At 48.6% G+C, this 24,265-nt stretch overlaps 1 protein-coding gene across 3 annotated transcripts in view; it reads right to left on the bottom strand.

Moving 5' to 3' along the window:
- Positions 1–24,265, bottom strand: part of MYH11 (myosin heavy chain 11) — a 134,028-nt gene that overhangs the window by 23,582 nt on the left and 86,181 nt on the right. For all 3 annotated transcript variants that reach the window (XM_066382551.1, XM_066382553.1, XM_066382554.1), the window contains 15 exons: positions 23,405–23,548; positions 16,432–16,527; positions 13,613–13,731; positions 12,625–12,777; positions 11,573–11,746; positions 10,074–10,247; positions 8,431–8,545; positions 7,713–7,906; positions 5,795–5,916; positions 5,629–5,698; positions 5,305–5,465; positions 3,839–3,947; positions 2,038–2,169; positions 1,746–1,952; positions 721–858 (listed from right to left, as the gene is read on the bottom strand). In XM_066382551.1, the coding sequence (XP_066238648.1) occupies positions 721–858; positions 1,746–1,952; positions 2,038–2,169; positions 3,839–3,947; positions 5,305–5,465; positions 5,629–5,698; positions 5,795–5,916; positions 7,713–7,906; positions 8,431–8,545; positions 10,074–10,247; positions 11,573–11,746; positions 12,625–12,777; positions 13,613–13,731; positions 16,432–16,527; positions 23,405–23,548 (2,108 nt within the window). The remainder of the gene's footprint in view (positions 1–720; positions 859–1,745; positions 1,953–2,037; positions 2,170–3,838; positions 3,948–5,304; positions 5,466–5,628; positions 5,699–5,794; positions 5,917–7,712; positions 7,907–8,430; positions 8,546–10,073; positions 10,248–11,572; positions 11,747–12,624; positions 12,778–13,612; positions 13,732–16,431; positions 16,528–23,404; positions 23,549–24,265) is intronic.

Raw genomic sequence — 24,265 nt, 5'->3', positions numbered from 1 at the left:
CCAGGAAGCCTTCCCTAAAAACCTACCTCTACTCCTAGTGCTCATCTCATAATATGGGGAACACCTCCTTCAGAAGGGTGATCACAGGGATAATTAATGGTTAGGTGAATGATGATCTATTTTTTGTATCACTAGACTATAAGCCCCACAAGGGCATGGTCCTCCATCACCATACATGCCCTGCACCTAGCAGGGCCTGGCTCAGGGCAGGCGCCCTGCTGACATCTAGCTGAAAGAACTAAAAGGACTCTGCCCTCAGCGGGGCTGGGTGGAGGTTACTGACTAGAGTTACTGACTACTCATCCTGGTTTGAACTGGGACTTTTCCAGTTTGGGTGCTGAAAGTTCCACATCTCAGGAACCCCTTCATCACAAGCAAACCAGGACAGCTGGTCACCCTATTACTCCCTGGATGTGGCCCATGAGAATGTGGGAGAGGCCCCAGGGTCTCAGGCATATTTGCCTCCTTTGCACAACTGAGGGGTTCCATTGGTCATAGTGTTGCTGAGACTCGCTCCGTGGCAGCCCTGGTGCTGGTGGAACCACCAGGGACCCAGTCCGTGGCATACCTGCATCCAGCAGTCAAAAAGCCCCCTGGCCACTGAAGGGAACCCTTGGTTTGGTCTTCAATACCTTTCATGTGGCTAAGAAAGGAAAATAATCTGGAATCCTTGCCCCTGGTGAGCCAGTCATTAGAAGGCAGGTGCTCGAGCCCACTCACTTTTGACAGTTTATTGTTCTGATCATCCATGACCAGGATATCATCCTCCAGTTTCTTGATCTTGGCCTCGGCCGTGACCTTCTCAAGTTGTAGCTTCTGCCTTGCAGCTTCCTCCTCCTCTAGCTGTTCCTCCAGGTCCTTTGTATGAAAAGAATCACAGCCTTGCTTAAAAGTCACTCTGATGGAGCTACAGGGACTGGCTGACACAGACACTGGGCCTGATGACCCCCAGTGCTCTGCAGTCTCCTTTCATTGGAAAGAAAGGTTTGGGCAGACCACTCTGCTTCACGGAGCCTCAGTCTCCTCATCTGTAAAATGGGGACAGTAGATACCATGGTGGTTTTGAAATGTGTCCACAAATTATATTCTTCCCATCAAGGGTATGCCTGATTTCTCTCCCCTTGAGTGTGGGCAGGACTTAGTGACTTGCTTCTAACAAAATCAAGAGGAAGTGATGGAGTTTAATGTCAGTGATCAGGCTATAAAAGGCACTGTGGCTTCTTCCTCTCTTCTCTCTCTTGACTCACTCCTTCTGGGGGAAGCCAGCTGCCATGTTGCAAGGACACCCAAGCAGCCATGTGGAGAAGCCCACATGGTAAAGAACTGAGACCTCCTGCCTTCAGCCATAAGTGAACCACATGGAAGTGGGTCCTTCAGCCCCAATCAAACCTTCGGATGACTGTGGCCCCAGCTGACATCTTGACTATAACTTCGTGAGAGATGCTAAACCAGACCCATCTAGCCAACCCACTGTCAGGCTCCTGACTACGTGAAATAAATGTTTATTTTGGTTGCCTTGTTCTACAATAATAGAATTACCCCTCATACACTGTTGCTATTAGGAGAAAAAGTAAAAGCACTGTGAAATGTAGGGAGAACAGAGTGGGCAGATGGTTGATCCTCTCCAAGCCTTAGCCTCTTTATCTGTCCAATGACATACATATATCATCAGATGTACCTCACAGGCCTGCAGTGAGTGTCAAGTAACTTCGTATCCACCAAGGGCATCCCCTACAGTGCCTCACCAGCATCTGCTGGGCCATCTTCTTCCTTTCTGCCTGCAGCTGCTGGCCCCGGTCTTCCTCTTCCTCCAGGCGGGCCTCCATCTCATGCAGGATCTCCTCCAGCTCCTGCTTCTTGGCTGCCAGCCGGACCCGCATCTCCTCGGCCTCGGCATACAGCTCCGTCTCCGCCTGCAGCTGCTCCTGCAGCAGGTTCTTCTCCTCGGCCAGCTGCACACAGCAGGTGGGAAGGCGGCCAGTGAGGCTCAGGGCGTTCTGCCCTCGCCGCCGCCCAGCCATGCTCCCCGCCCAGTACCTGCGAGTGCTTCTGCTCCAGCTCCTTGAGCTCGCCCTCTGCCTTCTGCTGCCGCTCCTTGATCTTCTGCAGCTCGTCCTCCTTGGCCTGCATCTCCTCTTCCTGCCGGGTCACCTGCAGCAGGGGCTTCACCTGCACACACATGAGCAGCTCGTCATTTGTTGTCATGGCACAGGGGTACGGTCTTGTAATGAATTAGACCAGGGCTTCTCAGGCAGGGACAATTTTACCCCACCTCAAGGGGACATTTGGCAACTTCTGGAGACAGTTTCAGCTGTCACAACTGGGGTAGGGGATGCTATCGCCATCTAGTGGGTAGAGGCCAGAGATGCTGCCAAACACCCTAGAAAGCATAGGACAGCCTCCTCACAACACAGAATCATGCTCCCCAAAATCTCAGTAGTACTGAGGTGGAGAAGCCCTAAATGAGGGCAAGCGAAAAAAGTGTACAATGAAAGAACTTCCCCTCCTCTCATTTGGTCCCGTCTGGGAGAGACCACTATTGCCGACAAATGGCTATGCTTCCTTTCAAGGAGAAAACAAACAAAAATCCCTACATCCTACCTCCCTATCAAGGTCATTATTATCACTGTTAGTATTTCCTTCCAGTCTTTCTTCCTATGCATTAAAAAATATATACTCGAGACCATGCTGCCCAATTTTATGTATTTTTATTACTTAAAACTATAAGATAACCCACATTAATGATGAACCATTACTGGATTAATCAGTCTGCCAGGACTAGACATTGGAAATTGGCTGTTATAAATCAGGCCACAATCAACACTCCTAATTCCTGCTTTTCTTGATCTCAGATAGCTTTCTTAAATCAGTTTTTAAGAAGTTGGGTCTACGGGGATAAACATTTCCAAAAAGCTATTTCCCCTGGCTGTTCATTACCAGGCTGCCACCTGACTCCTGTGCTCAAGCCCCAGCCTGGCCCTAGGGAAGCCCCTGCCACACACACTGTGGCTTCCTTCACACGCTCACCCCAATTTGCCATGGTCTATTTGTTCCTGTGACTATCTGCTCATCGTCTGCTCCCCTACTCGACTAGAATACTCATGAGGCCAGGGCCCCTGATGTCTGTTCACGGCTGTATTCCCACAGCATCTGGTACATGCCCGACGCACAACAGACACTCAACAAACATTTGGTCAGTGAAAAAGATGTGTGACAATTTACACCCTCATGGGCACATAAGAGGAAACTGTGTTGCAACAGAGCCTATCTCTGCTCAGTTGGTGTGTTTCAGCTGTGACAGGAAGTTATACCTAGAGAAACAAAGAGTTGGTACAGGCGGCCTCCTGGATGGGGCTCCTGAGAATGGTGTGTGAAAAAAAGCCAGTCCCTAAAGGTGACGCTCTGATGACCTCATTTGCATAACATTCTTGAGATGACAAAATTTTAGCAATGAAAACAGATTAGTGGTTGCGGGGGGGGGGGGGGGGTTGGGGAGGGGAGACCCTATAGAAGAAAGTGGGTGTGGCTATACATGGAAGTGGGTGTGGCTGTACATGGAAGTGGGTGTGGCTATAAAATGGCGCTCCAAGGAATCTTTGTGGTGGTGGAAAGCCTCTGAATCTGTGTTGAGGTCATGGCTATAACTTATGTGCCAGAGAAGGTGGGGCTTCATCAGAGGCACCTCACAGGCCTGGAGAATCAGCAGCACACTAAGCTCGATGTCAAGCCCTCACGTACACATCTGCTGTCAACCATTTCCAGTCCCACATCTGGAGCACCTGGAGTGAAGATCCAGGTCCAGGACTCCTAAGAAAGGTGGGGGGCCTGGAGCACTCACCTTGGTGAAGAGCCTCCACCACTGCCAGTTCCGCAGCTTGAGGTAGGCGGCGCAGTTCCTCTGAATCACCTTCATGGCTGTCAGCTGCTGCTGCCTCTTGGCAAAGGCCCTGGGGGGAGGGGCGGGAGCCATGAGAAGCCTCGGTTGGCCCAACACATCTCACATGTTGTCATAGCCTTCCACCCTGCAGCATCCTGAATCAACACACATCTATTTTGCTTATGATTTTGTGACTTGCACAGGGACAACACCCCCTTCTCTCTAGCTGAGGCTCTTGCCGAAGTTTGAGCACCTGCACAGGTATGCTGTCCGGTCACAGACCACTCAAATAATATGCAGGCGAGAGCCTTGCTCAGTGGGGAAAATGTCCGGGAATCAGAGCTGTGATCCAAACGACAGCTAGGAAATCAGTCTATGCTACACCATTCCTAGGTGGACCCTGCACACACCCAGCTGTGCCGCGTCTTCCCCTAAGCTGAGTGTCGTACAAACCTACTCCTTCCTCGGGTGTGTTTTAGAAATCTCAAATCTGACGTAGAACTAGCCCTCTTCCTGTGTAAGGGCTACTAGGTTTGAGAAACCAAAAGACAGTGTGGACAATCCTCTTTTCTCTGCCATCTTGAATGTGAGTGAACTTGAAGAATAAAATTGCCCTAGTTAGTATGGAGGTGGGAGGGGCAACAGAGAATTTAGTTATGAAACTTAAGTTAGGTCTGTCCTGGGGCCAAGAGCTCCCCAGGTCTGGCCTTGACCATCTTGGGTCCAACAGGCACTAAAACAGCTTGACACGATCAAGGCTCTGCAGGTGAGAGCATGACCCTAACTAACCTCATGATAACATATGCCTGGGACAGAGCCACTCCACCAGTTCTGCTATCCTTTTAGGGGAGTGACTTTTGAGGACCCTAGCCCTCTCACGGCCCCCAGGCTTCCCAGAACAGAAGGGGCATCAGATCTTCCAAGACGCTGCCTTATGAATCCCATTTGGACATTAGGCTATAGATACAGCCAAATACTCTTTCCTCAGACACTTAATCATATTCTCACACTTCTGAAATGATAACCGGGCACTGTGCTCAACCCTTTTCAGGTTGTATTTCGTTGACTCCTCATAAACAATTTCATGAGGTGGGGAATGAATATGCTCTTTTCCAGTGGAGAGTCCTGAGGCTCAGAGAGGTCAAGTAACTTGCCCCAGGTCCATCAGCAAATAAGTGAGGAAGTCAGGATGAGAGCTCAAGTCTAAAACTCCAGAGCCAGGGTCTCAAGTCCTTCCCACCTGCCCTTATAACTAGTGCATATACTAACACAGTAGCATTTCTTCCCCCTCAAGACAAAGCTGCCCTTCGATCGTTGGAGCATCTGAAAGCAGATGGCCTCTTAGAGTCAGGGAATCAGAACATGAGGCCCCTGGAAGTTGTGTTTCCCATCTGTTTGTGGAGAGGTGATGATAGGTAAGTCCTTACTTTCTGGCCAGGTAGCCGCGACACATGGCCTGGAAAGCCATGATGACATCGGTGATCTTCAAGTCTCGCTCCTCTTCTAGGTGGGCCAGGACCCCAGTTCGGAAGAAGATTTTGCTCTGCCCAATCCTGTACAGGTTGGGGTCGAGTTCTAGGGCTTTGATCTGCAGAAGGAAGGAGGACAAGAGTTCCCGTTCTCAGCCGTGCCTGTGGCTAGGGGCCTAAGCCTGTTTAAGGAAGGTCACACCCAAGGCAGCTCCTGGCGGTGCCACCGGAGCCTGGGAGGTCTGCAGGGGGACTTCTGGGTGGGGCCGGGGCCGGGCTCACCATGAGAATGCAGGCCTGCTTCCCGTCCATGAAGCCTTTGGGAATGGCGTTTGCAGCCAGGATCTCGTAGCTTGAGACACAGGGCAGAAGTCACCAACTGAGCGCCTCTCCGGCATCCCTGCCTCTGCCCTCAGCCCCACCCGCACGCCTGCCCCGGCGGGCTCACCGCTGGCGGAACTCCTGGAAGACGATCCTGTTGGGGAAGCCCTGGCGGCAGATGCGGATGCCCTCCAACACCCCGTTGCACCGCAGCTGCTCCAGCACCAGAAACGCGTCCAGCTTGCCAGACTGCGAAGGCAGAGAGGGCAGTAGACCCTGCGGGCTGGGACTCCGGGATCAGCAAGCCCCAGCTCTCAGGCCTGGGTGACCTGCCTCATTAGGCCACCAGGGATCAACAGAGGCACCAGGTGAGGTCTCTGCTGAGGGTTCAGGTGACATCTCTTGTACTTGGTGGCACTAGCATCACCTAGGTAGACACTGGGGCTTTTCTCCTTGTCTCCTCCCTCGTCCTCGCTTCCTGTCCATCACCAGTTCTGTAGCTCCTACCTCCCAAATACCTCCCAATCCACCCACTTCTCTTCACTGGCCATTGTCACTGCCATCCACTCGCCACCATGTTTTTCTACCCAGACAACCATCACAGCTTCCCACCTGGTCTTCTCACCCCCAGTTGTGTGTCTCCCTTCATTCCCTCATTTGGTTTCTAAATGTAAACCCGATTATGAGATACTCCTTGTAAGGTCAGTGGATAATAGAAAAGGTCAGACCCGTGAACTTTGGCTAGGACCACCCACAACCAAGCACAACCATGCCAAAAGAAACTTCCCAGGAGCCCTTTGGAAAAAGCGACCATCTGTCAGCCTGTGAGATTTCACCACGTCATATTAGCTCGACCACCCTGGGGACCCTTTAAATATCCCTCACACGGGTCACTCCTTGCGACTTCCCTGGCCTCCATCTTTCCTCTGGGCCAGGGAACCTTGCCAGGCGGGATGTGTGCTCTGTACTCAATAAAGCCTTTTGTTATTCCATGCTTCGTGGCTCCAGCCCCTTCCTTCCTTCTCAGCGGGGAAAAATACCTTACACCCCTGTTTTTAAAGGCCCCGGTGATATCACAGAAGTAAGACCAAGCTCTGGACAACCCATGAGGCACTCTGTGATCCAGCCCCTGACTACTGATTCTGCCCTGACTCTTCCTAATCCCTGACTCACACCATCACATGTCAACACGAAATCGCCTACCTGGTGTTTTCTTGCCAAGATCCTTCATTTATTACCTCCACGCTTTTGTTTTTCTGGTCCCTCCGCCTAAGATGCCCTCCCCACCTTGCCCTCCATTCCACCAATTTGAGGGCACTCAAAGTTCACCTTCTCTAAGAAGCTCTCTCTCAGCCCTGAGGGGCTGGAGTGGGAGCCCCAGCTGTTAGGAGTTCTCATAATTTACCACATTGCATCATGGTTATCAGCTTGTGTGTCTGCTTCTCCCCAGGCTCTCCCGGCACCCACCTCCTCACTGCCGGTCTACAGGGCGGGATAGTTCTGTGCCGGGGGCTGTCCTGTGTCCTACAGGGTGTTTAGCAGCGTCCCTGGCCTCCATGCCCTGGAGGCCTGTAGCAGTCCCCTCCCAGCTGTAACAACTACAGATGTCTCCAGACACGGTCAAATGTCCCCTGGGTATAGGGCACAACTGCCCCTGGCCCAGCAGCCCTGACCTAGGCGATAAGAAACCTGCAGGCAAGGACTACAATTTATCCAGCGCTGTGTCCCCAGCACCGGGAGCAGGTAGGAGTCAGTAAGTATCAACTTACTGGAATAATGAACTAATGAGTGATTTGACACCTTGCACAGCAATTCCAGGGCTGCAAGTCTCTGGACGGTCTCCTTTTCTCCCTGCCTCCTGCCTCCAGGATGGGGAACGGGTATCAAATTCAAAACTTCCACCCACGTCAGATGGAGCCCTTGGCGGGGGGAGGCAGGCTTTCTTCTTGTCCCCCCTACCCCTGCCTGCCTTCCCCTCCCCTGCAGCCCCTGACGAAGGCCCCAGGGGGCGCTCTGGTGCCTGAGGCGCGGGGTGGCAGCCTCACCCTCTTCTCGTGGTTGGGGATGATGCAGCGCACGAAGTTGGGCGTGGTGTTGCGCAGCGTGGTCATCAGCTTCCCCAGCTGCTCCTTGTACAGCTGCCCCACCGTGCGGAACATGCCCTTCTTGGTCTTGGACGCGCTGGGCAGCGAGCTCTCTGTCATCTTGGCCATCTGGTCCAGCCCCACGATGCGGTCCACTGTGGGGCACATTAAAGGTGGCATCAGCCCCACTCGGGGGCCTTCCACCCCTGCACCAGGCCAGAGGACCAGCCCGAGGGGGGGAGACCCGGGACCCCCTATTCTTTCCTCTGCCAGCAATGCCTCCCCTCTAACAACTGCTGTCCAACTATTATCTGTTCGGGAAATCCTGAGAGCTCCTGAGTGACGGAAAGCGGACAGCGCAGATGAGACAGAAGGTCAGTCTGTCCGACTCCAGACGGGGCACTCTAATTCCCCATGCCTCCGATGCGGTTTCCTCCATCACTGCCTGGTCTCAGGACCTTTGCCCTGGGGTCCAGGTATGGGGGTGAGGGGCTCAGGGGCCACCACTCAGGAAGTGGTTGAATGTGTCAACAAGGCGTTACTAGCACCTGCCAGCACTGCCCCCTTGCAGCCGCACTCAGGGCCGCCTCTCCTGGGAGCCGGAGTGACAGCAGGAGCAGCCGGAAGGACCACCAGAGCTGGGTGGTCAGCTCTCCTGCTCCAGCAGGCAGGGCCTTACCGTCCTTCCACAGGTCAGCCACAAACTTGTCCGAGGAGGCGTTGAGGAGGGAGATCACGTTGTCATTCAGCGGGTCCATGTTCTTGGTCAGCCAGGCGCTCGCGTTGTAGTCCACCTGCCAAGAACCACCCCCACCGGTCAGGTGTTCCTGCTTCAGCAGGAGAGCTGCGACCTAAGGGCCGGCCCGAGTCCTCCCTTTCCCTCCTAGATCTGCCAAGGTCAGGGGGCAAATGACATTAACAGCCGTCACAATCAGAATCCATAGCTCCAGTGAAGAGACCAACAGATCGGGACTTTAAAGGGGCCTGCACACAGTGGGGCATCAGCCAACGGCAGCCATTGCTGAGGCCTGGCATCTGCTCCCTGCATTCTCCTGGGAAGCCTTCTCTGGCAGCCTCCTTCCCCGGAGACTGGGATGACACCTGTGCCCTCTGAAGGGTGAAGAGCTTGGCTGATGGTAAATACCCTCCGCTCACCCAAAGTCCTCCCTCATCTACAGAAGCCCTGACAACAATTCTGCTTTTTAAATTAAGTTTGGGGACCTCTTTTCCCCTCTCTGATGAACACAAGTTTTGTAACTTGCAGATATGGACATATGGATGTAAACTCCTGACTTGAATACTGACCGTGGCCAAAGCTTTCACCTTATGATGGCGACTATGAAATGGATGGAACTAGTAAAATATCTCTGGTGGGTTATTATGGGATGTGAGTTGTTATGGTGATCTAAGAGAAGACTAAAAAAAACCCCACTTGTAATGTGGGGAAAGGAAAAGCGTTACTTCTGTGTGCCTAAAGGAATAGACTTTTCCTTGAGTACAGGGTAGGAGTTGGCAAACTGTTTTTGGTAAAGGCCCAGATAGTAAATATTTTCAGTTTTGCAGGTCAATCTGTCACAACTACTCAACTCTGTCATTATAGCATAAAGGCAGCCATAGACATTATGTAAACAAATGGATGCAGCTGTGTGCCAATAAAACTTTATTTACAGAATCAGACCGTGGGTCAAATTGCCAAGCCCTGGTTTAGGGCATTGTCTGTTCCCATGATGCAGTGGGGATACTGGAGAGTCAATTAAAGACTAAGATTCTGTAAGCCAGACCAAGCTATCTTTACATTATCTGGGATGCTCAGGAGCCACAGGGGAAGGTTCTGTATATTAATAGCCATGATATGATGATAATGAAGAGGACAAGGAGGAGGAGGGGTGGAGAGGAGGAGGAGGAGGAGGGGCGGGGAGGAGGAGGAAGAGTCAACAATGACAATGGCGACAACCATCACCGATTTCCCTGGATGATACAAGTTGGCGATCACAAACCTAAGGCCATGATAAGGGAGATTCTTATTGAATAAGCCCAAAATTGGGTTTATTGGTCACTCCATTCCAGTTGGCACTTACTATTGGGTTTAACTTACGTCAGGGAGGATTTAGAGTCTATATAAGAAAGAACCACCTGACCACCATGGCTGAAGGATACATATCTTGTTCCTTACAGATGCTTAGACAAATCATAAACAGGCCCTGCTTGGGATCTGATTACACCAGGTGCCTTTGGGTTCTGCCATTCCTAAGGTGCCCCTCCTCTGACCATCCCTCCCGAGCCCCCTGGGACGGAGGGAGCCCTGGGACACCCAGCTGGCACCTTCCCGGCATAGTGGATGATGGAGAACTCGGTTTTGTCCTTGAGCTGCTTGGGCTTCTGAAACTTGGGGTGGTTGCCCTGCTCCGAGCATAGCTTCTCCACGAAGGACTTGTCTGTGGCTTTGGGGAACCAGCACTCCTCGTCCAGCAGGGCTAGCACGCCTGGAGGGTTGTTCTGTGGAGGACAAGTAGGGCAGGATCATAGCTAGAGCGACCAAGCCTCAGGCTCACCAGGAAAACGTGGCCACCCAAACACACGCATAGCAGATAGCAGCCCCCCAGTTCTATTCCCACATCTGCCTACCTATAAAGATGATTTATGCCCTCTTTATTTTGGCTCCCTCTCTCCCCAGAATATATTCCCAAATTACCATGTGTCCAATGCACCTGCACTGGGCATATAAGGGCAGACACCACCAACAGAACATGTTTGCTGCTGCCCCCTGGTGGGCGGCACACACAACATCACAAAGATTTCACACTTCCTGCTTTATATGTAAATTGACCTCAGGATTCCTTTCAGTCAAGTGCTTCCCTGTGGGAGACAGTCTAAACCAGGGGTAGTCAACCTTTTTATACCTACCGCCCACTTCTGTATCTCTGTTAGTAGTAAAATTTTCTAACCGCCCACCAGTTCCACAGCAATGGTGATTTATAAAGTAGGGAAGTAACTTTACTTTATAAAATTTATAAAGCAGAGTTACAGCAATTTAAAGCATATAATAATAATTACTTACCAAGTACTTTATGTTGGATTTTCGCTAAGTTTGGCAGACTAAATCTTTATAAAACAACTTACTATAGTTAAATCTATCTTTTTATTTATACTTTGGTTGCTCTGCTACCGCCCACCATGAAAGCTGGAACGCCCACTAGTGGGCAGTAAGGACCAGGTTGACTACCACTGATCTAAACTAAGAAGTGGAGAACACAGCCTAACTTGCACATGCCATTCACTCTGCCGGAATGGTCTTTGCTCTTTGGGCTCCGAGTAGGGAAGTGTTTCTTGACTGCTCTGTGCAAAGCAGGCCTCTCTCAATCATTCTCCACGTTGGCTCTATCAGGTCAGTTGCTTTGCTTGGTGGTTGCATGACCTGCTCCTCCAGGAGGGCAGGGACCAAGTTCATCTCATTCACGGTTACATCCCTAGCTCCTAAGGAGGGGGGCCAGCACATAGTAGGTGCTCAGTAAATAGTCATTCAACAATTATTTATTGAGCATCTCCTATGTGCACGGTTCTAGGAGTTTGGGATACATCAGTGAGCAAAACACAGACTCTTGATTTTGGAAATAAATGAATGGGAAAGGGGAGAAGAAGGGAGCAAGGGAAGGAAAAAGAAAAGAAAATACCTTCGATTTAAAATGTGGGTTCAGGGAAAGTGTGATTGAGTTCACAAGGACTCAGTGCTGGGGGGAGCGTGCACACGCGGAGAGAGGGCAGGGTCCACATGCCGGCTGCAGGAGGCCAAACACGCATGCGGGTGAGACGCGGGCCCTCACCGGGCGCTCAATGAGCTCGATGCAGGGCTGCAGGTCCAGCCCGAAGTCGATGAAGTTCCACTCGATGCCCTCGCGCTGGTACTCCTCCTGCTCCAGGATGAACATGGTGTGGTTGAAGAGCTGCTGCAGCTTCTCGTTGGTGTAGTTGATGCACAGCTGCTCAAAGGAGTTCACCTGAGCACGGGACAGCGAGGGAGACCCCGTGAGCATCACAGATGACGTCAGAGGACTCGGCCCCGCCCTGAAGAGAAGCTCCGCGCTGAACAGAGTCCCAGGACCTGACACCCTTTCCACAAGAGCCTGTCCTGCCCTATCAGCACCCGAAGAGGGCTTAGGCCCTCACAAAGGCTGCCTAGAGTTCACGGGGGCTGGCAAATTTACCTGTTCTCTTGTCACATGGTCTACATACATATTGTTTTAAGGAGGCTCATCTCCTCCATCTAGATGCACAATGATTTGTGGAAAGATGCACTGCAAGATATTTTATCACCCCCTATTCACAGGTGTAGAAACAGGCTTGGAGAGGGAATAATTCTATAGTAGATAGGTTCTGGAATATCTGTCAACCTCAAGACGTTCTCTTCCCTCCAACCCATGGAGTGAGAGCCAGTAGCCACGTTACACTAACGAAGTAAGGCAAGTCCCTAAAAATCGTGCTTGGCCCAAGGCGACCATGTGGCCCAGCTCCCACGAGCGAGTCAATGAGACGCAACACCAAGATTTTGGTTGAAACTGTTGGAAACAGTTGGAACTGGCTGAAACTGCCAAGGTTGCTGAGAGGCCGCCAAGAGCTGTGGCAGCCATCTTGCCACCATGAGGGGCGCCTGCTTGAGAACAGGGTCAATGCGGAGGACAGTAGAGAGAGGGAGTTGGCAGGAGATTAGGTCCTGCTTGTTGGAGTCACCTGTACCTCTGGCCTTCTCAGTTTCACAAACTCATACATTCCCTGTTAGATTTCTGTCTCTTCCACCCTCAAGAACCTAACTTTACCTAGGCAATCTCCCACCCCAGAGCGCCAAGTCCCTGGCTGTTCTGATCCTACCAAGCTATACCTCAAAGATCTCAAATCCAGCAATGTCCAGGATTCCCAGGAACGAAGCCCCTTGCCGGTGGGTCTTGTCCAGGGCTTTGTTCACACGGCTGAGTATCCAGCGGAAAAGGCGCTCATAAGTGGCTTTGGCCAGAGCTTCTATGGCAAAGTCGGCCTGCGGAGGGAGCAAGGGAAGGAGCATGGTTATTCCCAATGGGCTGTGTTTTCACATGAACCCAGCTGACGGCTCAGATTTTATTCTTTTCCTGCTTACAGTCAGTCCTTAAAAACCAATCAAACAAACAAGAAGGAAACTACACCCTCTCTGCAACCAGTAGAAAAGTAGCAGTAAAGCATGGTCAGATCTAAGGAATGACTGTGGATAAGTAAACACTCCCTGTCAGAGGGACCTGGACCAGAGAAGCCTGCTCTATCCCAGGGACTCTTTCGAGGTGGTCAGTCCTGCCTCTAGAAAGGGTACACAGTCATTTCTAAAGGTGGATCTTTTAGGTCAGATCTTGTCCCTACAGCTAAGAGATCAAGAGGAGGTCATGGGCGAAGGACTCCGCTGTTCTTGTTCAGTATGGCATTTTAAAAACCTGACACAGGACTTTGAATATTCTAGTATTGGACAACGGGGGATAAAAATATGGACAGATGGAAAGAAAGATGGATGAATTGATTGATAATGTATAGATGTATAAATGGATAAATACATGGATGCAAAGATAAATGAGGATGGATGGTGGATAGGTGAATGGATGAATAGATGGATGGATAGGTGATGGATGGAGAGATGATGGATGGATGAGCAAAAGGTGGATGGATGGATGGATGAATGGATGGATGAGTGGACAGGTGAATGGGTGAGTGGATAGGTGGGTGGGTGAGTGAATGGGAGGGTAGGTAAGTGGATGGGTGGGTGAGTGGGTAGGTAAGTGGATGGGTTGGTGAGTGGAAGGGGGGTGGATGGAAGATTCTACAGGAATAAGTGGGAAGTGTATCATTACCTGTTCTTTTGTCTGAGCTTTCTGTACCACATCCCGGCCGACTTTGATACGTGGGGTGAGGATGGATCTGGTGAAATCTGTCACATTAATTCCCATGAGGTGACAAACTTTCTGAGCAGCTGGATGCAGAAAAGAAGCATATTAAGTGCATCACACAAAAGAGAAGGCTTGGGAAGAAAGACACATCCCACAGGATATTTGTGGTCTGCACATACATTGCTGTTTTTTATTTAAGAGATGGAGCGTGACAGTAGTGAACACAGCATTAGAAAGTCCTAAAAACTGCTGTCATCAGGGATCTCACCTCCCGGGTTCTGCTAAGAGGCAATGACAGGGTGGTATGGAGGTATGCTCCAACCAGGGACTTAGGTTCAAGGTTCTAGGTTCAAGCCCTACCCCCTTCCTACTTCTTAGCCATGTGATTTTGGAAAAGCCACACAACTTCCTAGAATCTTGTTTTTCTCGGCTTGTAAAAAAGAGTCAGCTGGTGGATACCCTGTGGGGTTGTAACAGGGTTAAATGAGGTAAGGGACATAACGTGCCTATCATATAGTTAATCAGTCAATAAATATTTATTCCACTATTCCAGGGTATGTACTGCAGCGTCGTGTGCAGTGACAAAATATTGGGAACCAGTTAAACGTCCACTGACACAGGAGCAGACGGACATGTGATAGTGTATTCATCAGATGGAATGCCAAATAGCAGTTAAAGGAATGATCCCCCCCTTTCTCTCTCTCTCCAGACCAATGGCTCTTAACTGGAGATGGCTTTGCCCCCGTGGGATGGACATTTGGCAAACTCTGGAGACACTTTTGGTGTAAATAAAATATGTATTTCCGATGGCTTTAGGCGACCCCTGTGTTTTCCGATGGTTTTAAGCGACCCTGTGTTTTGGTCGTTCATCCCCCGCCGGGGTCGCGACCCACAGGTTGAGAACCGCTGCTCTAGGTGTTGCTAGTACTGGGAAGCCCTGATCTAGACAACGGTGAGTACAGAGTAGGGAAACAGATCCAGTTAAAGCATGAGGTCTTTAGTATGATGTCATTTATATATATTAGAAACACACAAAGCAGCATTAGAAGTTGTTCCGATACATGTGAGTGAAAGAATAAAACTAAGGCTCTAGGGTAGGTAGTAAAGAACAATTATGGTTGGCGGGCTGTGTGGGGAGGAGAGGGGGGCCCGTTGGGAGAACAAGGGGTGTCAGTGTTATTTGTAGTGGTTTTTTTCATTTTAAAGATAAAGAAGTATCAGAAAATAATCACAAACTTCAATTCTGGATGGTGGACTCATGGGTTCTTGCTATAGAACAACGTGTGTATTTCTGCATTTAAAAGCTTTTTTAAAAAAAAGCGTTGTTAATGTGAGAACTAGTGTTACACAACAGTTCGCATGTGCAAGGTAGGCAATGAAATGGAGTAGTTATAGGGTGCTGCCCCCCCCCCCCCCGCCCCATCTATCTGCGAGGGTGCCTTCTGGGTTTCTCTTTCCCTGAAGTCTCTCCTCAGAGTGAGGAATCTATACTTTCATACTGGGGAGTGTAGCACGTGAAATACACCTGACAGGACTAGAGGGGAATATACTCCAGGGGACTTGCCAAAGCGACACAATGTATAGCCTGGGGCAGGTGTTGGGGCCATGGTGGGCGGGCTGGGAGCCTACACTGTCCTTCTGGTTCAGCTGCCACCAAGCTCGGTGGCAGCCAGGCGACCTTTTCAAAACATAAAACACTGCTTGTTTGAAGGTAGGGCTGTCAGAGTTAGAAAAAGAAATACAGGATGCCCAGTTAAACATGAATGTCAGCTAAACACCAAACACTTTTGATTATAAGTATGTCCTAGGCAATATTTAGAAATATAATTCTACATTCTATAATTCCATAATATAATTCCAATACTAAAAAAAAGTGTCTGGTGTTTAGCTGGCATTGAAGTGTAACTGGGCATCTTATACTTTATTTGTCAATTCTGTCTGTGTGAAAGCTTGAGGTCTGGGCCTGGCCGGTTGGCTCAGTGATAGAGCGTTGGCCCAGTGTGTGGATGCCAGGGTTCAATTCCTGGTCAGGGCACACAGGAGAAGTGACCATCTGCTTTTCTACCTCTTCCCTCCTCTTTTTCTCTCTCTTTTCACCTCCAGCAGCCATGGCTCAACTGTTTTGAGTGCATCGGCCCTGGGAGCTGAGGATGGCTCCATGGATTCTCTACCTCAGGTGCTAAATATAGCTCAGTTATGAGCATGGCCCCAGATGGGAAAGCATCAGCCCCAGACGGGGGTTGCCGGTCGGGGAGCATGCAGGAGTCTGTCTCTCTATCTCTCCTTCTTTCACTTGGAAAAGGAAAAAGGAAGGAAGGAAGGAAGAAAGCGAGGGAGGGAGAGAGGGAAGGAGGGAGGGAGGGAGGGAAGATAGAAGGAAGGAAGGAAGCTTGAAGTCTGTCTCCACAGCAAGACCACTGTGCACTAAGAAACGGGGCTGTTTCTATCTTGTTCCCTCCATATCTCTGAGCCTGGCACATAGTCCACACTGAACAATATTTGTTAAACAAAACATAGGCATGGGGGTTTTAGAATTGATGCTCCCTAGGAGCCTTCCTGACCTAAAACTTTTAGTTCTTTTCTCCCATACTTCGATTCAAGAACTTCCCACCATAGATCCTCAGTAACAAAAGTTTGAAAAGAGAGAGAAGTCAGTGAAAATAACTTAGGTTAGCTCTTGTTAACACCCCAAACAGCCTCATCCAGAAAAACAACCAAAGACTGAATGTGACCCTCCCTCCTGTCATCCAGGTCGTCAATTACTGGGGCAAGGAGGCGGGCACCTGTGTTATCCGGCATGGATGCCTGGTCCGTATTTCTTTCCTTCTTGAAGACAATGTTGCCAAGCTGCAGGACAGATGAGACCACCTTCAGTATGGCTGGCGTGGGGAGAGAAGAGCAGATTAAGACACAGATGTCAACACCAAGGTGCTCCAGGGGTTTGCAGTCTAAAAGTCATCAGGCAGCCTACAAGTTTCTCCCAAGGAGAGTCAATTCTGAGCTTTTAGGAGAAAGCCAAATTACCCAACTCCCTGCTAATGGGGCCGAAAAAACCTGGCTGGGGGAGAGTATTTTCAAATGACTGCTAAAAACCTTGTGCTACAGTGGAATACTAGACTGTATGACAAGGGTTGGTAAACTATAGCTCGTGAACTAAATCCACCCCATTGCCTGCCACTTTAAATAAAGTTTTATTGGAACACATTGTCAATAAAGTTTTATTGGAACACAGCCGCACTCATTCACTTACACATTGTCTATAACTGCTTGCATGCTTCAATATCAGAGATGAAAAGTTGCAACAGAAGACAGTGCAACCCACACTGGCTACAATACTTACTGTCTAGCCTTCAAAGAACACATTGGCCAACCCCTGCTAAAGAGCAAGGCAAATGAAATATTTACCACTAAAAACAACACAATTGCTGTATCTGACAAACACACATGCTAACAAAAGACAACAACTGCAGCAAGACATACCATACAAGGCCATTTATGAAAAGTTACAGAACAGGCAAAACTATGCTGTTAGAAGTCAGGACAATGGTTATGCTTGATTGGGAGAAGCTACTAGAAGGACCGTGAGGGAGCTTCGAGGGAGCTGGCAGCATTCTCTTAAAATGGGTGCTAGTTGCACAGGTGTGTTCAGTCTATAAAAATTCATTGAACAGACTGACCAGGAAGTGGCATAGTGGATAGAGCATTGGACTGGGATGCAAAGGACCCAGGTTCAAAGCCCCGAGGTCGCCGGCTTGAGTGTGGGATCATAGACATGACTCCATGGTTGCTGGCTTGAGTTCAAAGGTCACTGGCTTGAAGCCCAAGGTCACTGGCTTGAGCAAAAGGTCACTCGGTCTGCTGTTGCCTCCCAGTCAAGGCATATATGAGAAAGCAATCAAAATGAACAACTAAGGTGCCTCAATGAAGAATTGATGCTTCTCATCTCTCTTCCTTCCTGTCTCTCTATCCCTATCTGTCCCTCTCTCTGTCTCTGTCACAAAAATAATTTCATTGAATATACACTTATGACATACACAATTTCCTAAATGTAAGTTATATGTCAATAAAAGGTATTTTAAAAATAAAACCAAACCCTGTAGTTGCAAACAGATACTGGCTTGATGTGCAAGATGCTCATGTTAGGATAAAGAAGGGGGAAGTTTTTGAGGAACAGAATAGAGGCAGAGGCAGGGTCACAGGGAGCAGAGGGACAGCAGTCTGAGGGAAAGGGGATGAGGGGATGGGATCAGAGAAATTAAAGGGATTAGTGAAACTATATATACATAACACAGAAATATAGAAAACAGCAAATCTTAGAGGAAAGGGGGAAGAAGTTAGTGGGAGGGGGCAAAGGGGGTATAAAAAGGGACAAAGGTGTAGGGGTGAGGGAGTTATATTCAGTGGGACACTTGAATCCATGTAAACATAATAAATTAAAAATTAATAAAAATTTAAAAAATTTAAAAAAAAAAGAAAGGGGAAGTTTTTTCCCACTTGTGGTCCAGGTGTCTCCAGACTGAACACTGTGCTCCCAGATCCTTGGAATCTTTCTGACTCAGGCCATGTTACTGTTAAAATGGGTTCTGTTTGAAATCCCATAAGACCATGAGTTACTGGTGAGCAGGCACTGTCCTGTCATCATTGTATTCCCAAAGCCTGGGTCCAGACACACATGGGGTGGGGGAGATGGATAGAGGATGGAGTAATGGATCAATGAATGGATTGATGGACAGATAAAGGATGAACAGATGAATCAGTGGACTGATAAATGTATGGATTGATGAAAGAATGGAACAATATGAACAACTAAGGAACTGCACGAAGAATTGATGTTTCTCATCTCCCTTCCTTCCTGTCTGTCTGTCCCTGTCTGTCCCTTTCTCTCTCTCTATCTCTGTCTCCCCCAAAAAAAGAAAAAGAAAAAGAAAGAATGGGACAGTAGATGAAAGGAAGATGAATGATAGATGGATGGTGGGATGGATGGAGAATTAGTGTAAATGATTGGCTTTATGAACTCAGGTGAAAATCACCTAGGATTCCAAGATGATTATCATTGTGTTCTGAGTAAATCCTAGAGATGCCAACATTCCCTGGTTCTTCAGGCCAAATTAGGGGTGACAGCCCTTCGCAACAGCTGCCCTAATATGGTAGGGACCCTGGCCTAGCTCAGCAAAAGAGAGAGCCGGCTGCTGGCTGACCACCCACCCACATTCTCCTACTCACTACTGCGGAAACTGTTCCCCCTGAAATGGACAACGTTGCTGCTGACAGCACGCTGCTAAGGCAGTTTAACAATAACATCTGAGAAAGGGACTTTGTGAATCGTCCAGGATTATACTCGTGGTTTTTTAAACTGAAAGTCTAAATTAGGAATTGCTGAAATGCCTGCAGAGCCTAGGGAAGCAGACTAATTTAGGGTTTCTCAATCTTGGCACTGTTGAAATTTAGGGCCAGGTAATTCTGTGTTATGGGGGCTGCCTTGGGCATCACAGGATGATTAGCAGCATCCCTGATCTCTAACCACTAGATGGCAGTAGTGTTTCCCCTTTCAGAATTATGACGCTTAAAACTGTCTCCTGATACTGCCAGATGTCCCCTGGGGAGCCAACTCCCCCTTAGTTGAGAAGTTGTGGTCTAAATGAACAAGAAGGACTGTGTAAACCCTTGGAGGCCATAATCCTGCCGGAAGAAGAGCTGCTACTCCAAGCACGGCCATGGGGGAAGCAAACCCAGTGCTGCCAGACTTCTAATTTTTCCAAAGATAATAGAAACCCAGACTTTTATGTGAAATCTAACCATGTTTAAGTGTGCGATCAAGTTTTAAAAAATTTAAAGGCTGCCTGACCAGGCAGTGGCTCAATGGATAGAACGTCGAACTGGGATGTGGAGGACCCAAGTTCGAAACCCCAAGGTCGCCAGCTTGAGTATAGGCTCACCAGCTTGAACGCGGGGTCACTGGCTTGAGCGTGGGGTCATAGACATGACCCTATGGTCACTGGCTTGAGCCCAAGGTCACTGGCTGGCTTGAGCAAGGGGTCACTCATTCTGCGAAAGCCCCCTGGTGAAGGCACATATGAGAAAGCAATCAATGAACAATTAAGGAGCCGCAACAAAGAATTGATACTTCTCATCTCTCTCCCTTCCTGTCTGTCCCTATCTGTTCCTCTCTCTGACTCTCTGTCAAAAAAAAAAAAAAAAATTTAAAGGCCATGAAGGCTTATCTCTCCTGTGGCTTCAGGAGCCAGAAGCAGGCACTTTCCACTGTAGACAACATGTTTAAGACAGAGTGGCCACCACTCCCCGGCCGTAAGAGATGAACCAGCTAAAAGAGCCACTAGAAAGAAAAGTGGCAAACTGGATGGGGTTGCACAGATGGCGAGAGTGGTGAGGGCAAGCAGTCTGGGGAGCAATGGAAAGCGGGCACTCGGGAGTTAGCAGGCCCTGAGTTCAAACCCCAGCGTTTCCTTGCTGAGCCTCAGTTTCCCTATCTACAAAATAGAGCTGGTAGCAGTCATACCTGCCCCATGAAGTTTATGCTGGGGAAGATGATGCAAGCAGGGGGCCTGGCCCAGTGGGTGCTAGATAGTAGATGGACATATAGGTGAGTAAATAGGTGGACGTATAGGTGGGTAGATGGGTGGTGGGTGGGTGGGTGGTAGCCCCTTGGAGTGAGTTTAATGGTGGCCCACAAAAATTACCTATATGTCCATCTGGAACCTGTGAATGTGGCCTTATTTAGAAAAAAAAAAAGACCTTTGTAGATTTAATTAAGTTAATAATCTTAAATGAGATCACTTTGGATTAACCTAGTGGGCTCTAAACCCGACAAGTGTAATGAAAAAACAAGAGGAAAAGACACAAAAGAAGGTGAAGTGACAGCAGAGACTGAGATGGGAGCGCGGCGTCCATCAGCTGAGAAACGGTGAAGTGACAGCAGAGGCTGAGATGGGAGCGCAGCGTCCGTCAGCTGAGAAACGGTGAAGTGACAACAGAGGCTGAGATGGGAGCGCGGCGTCCGTCAGCTGAGAAACGGTGAAGTGACAACAGAGGCTGAGATGGGAGCGCGGCGTCCGTCAGCTGAGAAACGCCAGCATTACGGGCACCGCCAGGAGCCAGGAGAGAGACCTGGGCTGGATTCTCCCTAACAGCCTCCAGAAGGAACCAACCCTGCCGACACCTTGATTTTGCACTTCCAGCCTCCAGAACTGTGAGAGAATCAATCCCGATTGCTTTAAGCCACCCAGTGGCTGGGGTGACTTGCTTCAGCATCCACAGGCAGCTAATACACCACCATTTATGACTGAGGAATAAAAAATGGGTCCCCAACCCACGGCACGTATACTACCAGGTGCACACAGGATAGATCCACTTTAAAACATTTATTAGAAATAGTACAACCAGGGCATACAGTTAGCGATTTAATGGAAATTGTTGTTTAAGACAAAGCCCAAAGCAGATGAGCTGTAGAAATCCACTCTGCATAAAAATATTCTGCCAACAATAATACAGATGGGACCTGGAAATGGCGTCAATTGCAAATGACTGGAGTCTGGGAAATGGATCTAGTCTGTGCGTGGGAGTGTCTTTGAGCAGGGGTGTTGGCACTAGCGGCCGGGGAGTTACATCCTGGCCCCGTTCTTAGCAGCTGTGTGACCTGAGGTTCTGCCATCTGAAGGCCCATAAAAACACCTACCTCATAGGATCTTCATGAGGATGAAATGCACAGCACCTAACCACAGTCAGTGCTCAGTAAACATTATTGCTATTATGTCATTATTATTCCAGTCCTACACTGTTGCTAGCTGAGACCTGGGTTGAGTATGTCTCCGATACTGAGCTCCAGGAAACAGAGGGACATGGTCACCTGGAGCCTTATGAAGCTCTGGAGTTGCAAGGGAGATTAGCAAGTACCAGAGAGGGGCTGAAGACCTAGTAGCTGCCAAACCGCCACTCTGTCTTTGAAAGTCATCAGAAAAACTGAAGGGAGCAGAGAAGGGAACTATGTCTCGTGGTGGGATTCTGCATATTTGATAATAATGTGAGTCTGCGTTTTAGACTATACTGCGCTCCCTCTAGCCTTGGCTCCCATCCCTTGATGCTGACACAGATTTTTAAAAGACGTTAAAGGACAAAATTCACCAAAAAGAGAGCACAGAAAATTACAACATGGGGCTTGGGAGTCCACAAGACCGAAAGCTCCACCAGTAACTCGCTGTGTTCCTTGGGCAAATTCCTCACTTCTCTATGGCCCAGTTTCCTCATCTGCAAATTGGGGCTAACAGCAACTGCCTCACAGGGCTGTTGTGATAAAATAACACATAGAAAGCACTTAGAGTATTGCTTTTCCTGTGGTACCTTCCCTTCAAATAGAAACACTTCCACATAAGCCAATGTTTCCCTAAAACAATTTAAATGGCCCCATCATTCTCTTTAATAAGATCAAACAACAATTTAATAAATCCTCTATCAATCCATATTTTAGTTTGTTCCAGTTTTTATTATTTAAATAAAACTGGACATTATGGTATATTAAAAAAAGGGGGGGGGAGTGGATTTATTAAATGCCTGGCACATAGCAAGTACTTAATTATCAGCTGTATTTTTTTTTTTAAGCAAAAGATTAGAAGCAAGCTGACTTGTGTCCCAAATAAAATGAGTTATTCTTGGAGAGCCATGCTATTCAGAAAGGGATGCTGTTAACATTGGACTGACGTGGAGCCCCGGCCAAAATCCACAAACACCGTCCATTTGTCAACTGATCCATGGAACGTTCTTTTTCTGGGCCCCAATTTATCTCAGGAGGAACTGCCCCTCCCTATAACTGCATTTCAGCAACCTTAGCACTACTCTGGGGCTCCAAAGAGGCGTGGGAAGGAAGGGAAATTTTCCACAACCTTGCCCTGGTGTTCCCAAAAGAGAAGAACCTTGAACACGGGGGCACATCTAACGCAGAAGGACAAGTGTTTCTTGAAGCACAGTGTGAAGATATAGAGTATCTCTATGAGCTGTCCTAGTCTCAGGAGCAAATGGTCATTGGTTGATAATATTAACCAACATTGGTCTATCACCGGAACGGCCTTTCCAGGAAGAGCTCAAGTAAAACTGCTACCTCAGTTATTCCCTCTCCCATATCCTCTGCCCACATGTTCCTAATGAGGCCAACCACCTCTCTAGAGGTAGAATGGAACAGAGACCTAACCTACCCAGAGCTTTCCACAACCCTGGATACCATGAGTACATCAACCTAGGGCGACCAATAAAAGTCAGTGATACGCCATTTAGGAACTCAAACAGAGACTCCATTCCGCTCTTCTCTGTTGGACATAAACCCAAAGTATATAAGGGCTGGAGCTGCAGCAGCCATTTTGCTGCCAAGAAACTATAGCCTACCTAAAGTCAACGCTGCTGAAAGACCAGGTTGTAGAGACATCCTTTGAGCCCCTAGAACTCACTGTACCTGAAACCAGTGTCCCTGAACTTTTCAACTCTATGAGTGAATCATTTTCCTTTTTGTTGAAGACAATTTGGGTCACTTGTAACTGAAAGAGCCCTAGCTTATGCGCTCACTTTTTAAAAACACCAATAAACCACCTACAATAATATTCATTTTCTTTCTCCTCCTTTTTGAGGGGTAGGGGAATTCAGAGAGCAGAAAAGTATCCTGATCAGAGAAGAGTCCCTAACCGGTTCCTGTGGAACCAAGAGCATGAATCCAGGTTTCTGCCCCAGCCCTACAGTCTAGGTGTGAAGACTTACACAGCTGTTCTTCTTCATTGAAGCCCATGATCCCCATGGCCTCCAAGGTTTCCTGGAACATCTCATCGTCCTGGGCAGCGGGGATGGGTACATAACCATTGGAGAGGAATGTGTAGTTGCTGAAGCCCTCCAAAAGTAAGTCATCTGGAAGGAGGGAAGATGGGGTGTGGTCAGGAAGGGACTTTACTACTTTGAACATGAGATGGGAATCTGGTCAAGGGTCTGGGCCATCATAATTTCTTATCCTTTCCTATGGCTTGGATGGTTTAAAACCTTCATCATCTCATAGAGGGCTTCACCAGCCTCACACAGTGGTGCAGGTGTTCACTGCTCCAGGGTAGCTTGACTCCACTGACTGGGCCATGACCCCTAACACGGGGCTGCATTTACCCAGAAGACGGGACACCTTTATCTCAATTGCCCAAAGGCACCCTGCCTGTAGGAACAGAGACGTCTGAAAAGTTAGACCAACCTTTATTCATCCACTCATTAAATTTCATAAAATAAAATCATACATGCACACAAAATTTTAAAATCAACTACTACCAAAATGTTTATAATAAAAATACCATTCTCTGTCCCATTTCTTCTCTAACTCCTACCTAAGTCCACAATAACTGCTTTTTATCTCTTTTAGCTGCTTCTTCTGGTAGTTACTGCAATCTCTACATACAATAAGCTTACATTATATATGCATTATGTTTACATATCATATATAATAGGCTATTTCTGAATATGTCAAAATTAGATATTACCTATTGACTTCTTACTGTGGTGGATAAAGATCGAGCTCTCTAAACACCACCCTCCCTGTCCTCCAACTATTTCCAATTGAATCAATAGATAAAGTTTATACCAGAG

The sequence above is a fragment of the Saccopteryx leptura genome, chromosome 4 (genome assembly GCF_036850995.1).
Source record: "Saccopteryx leptura isolate mSacLep1 chromosome 4, mSacLep1_pri_phased_curated, whole genome shotgun sequence".
NCBI classification, from domain to species: domain Eukaryota; kingdom Metazoa; phylum Chordata; class Mammalia; order Chiroptera; family Emballonuridae; genus Saccopteryx; species Saccopteryx leptura.
This window is presented reverse-complemented; position numbering and strand designations above follow the sequence as displayed.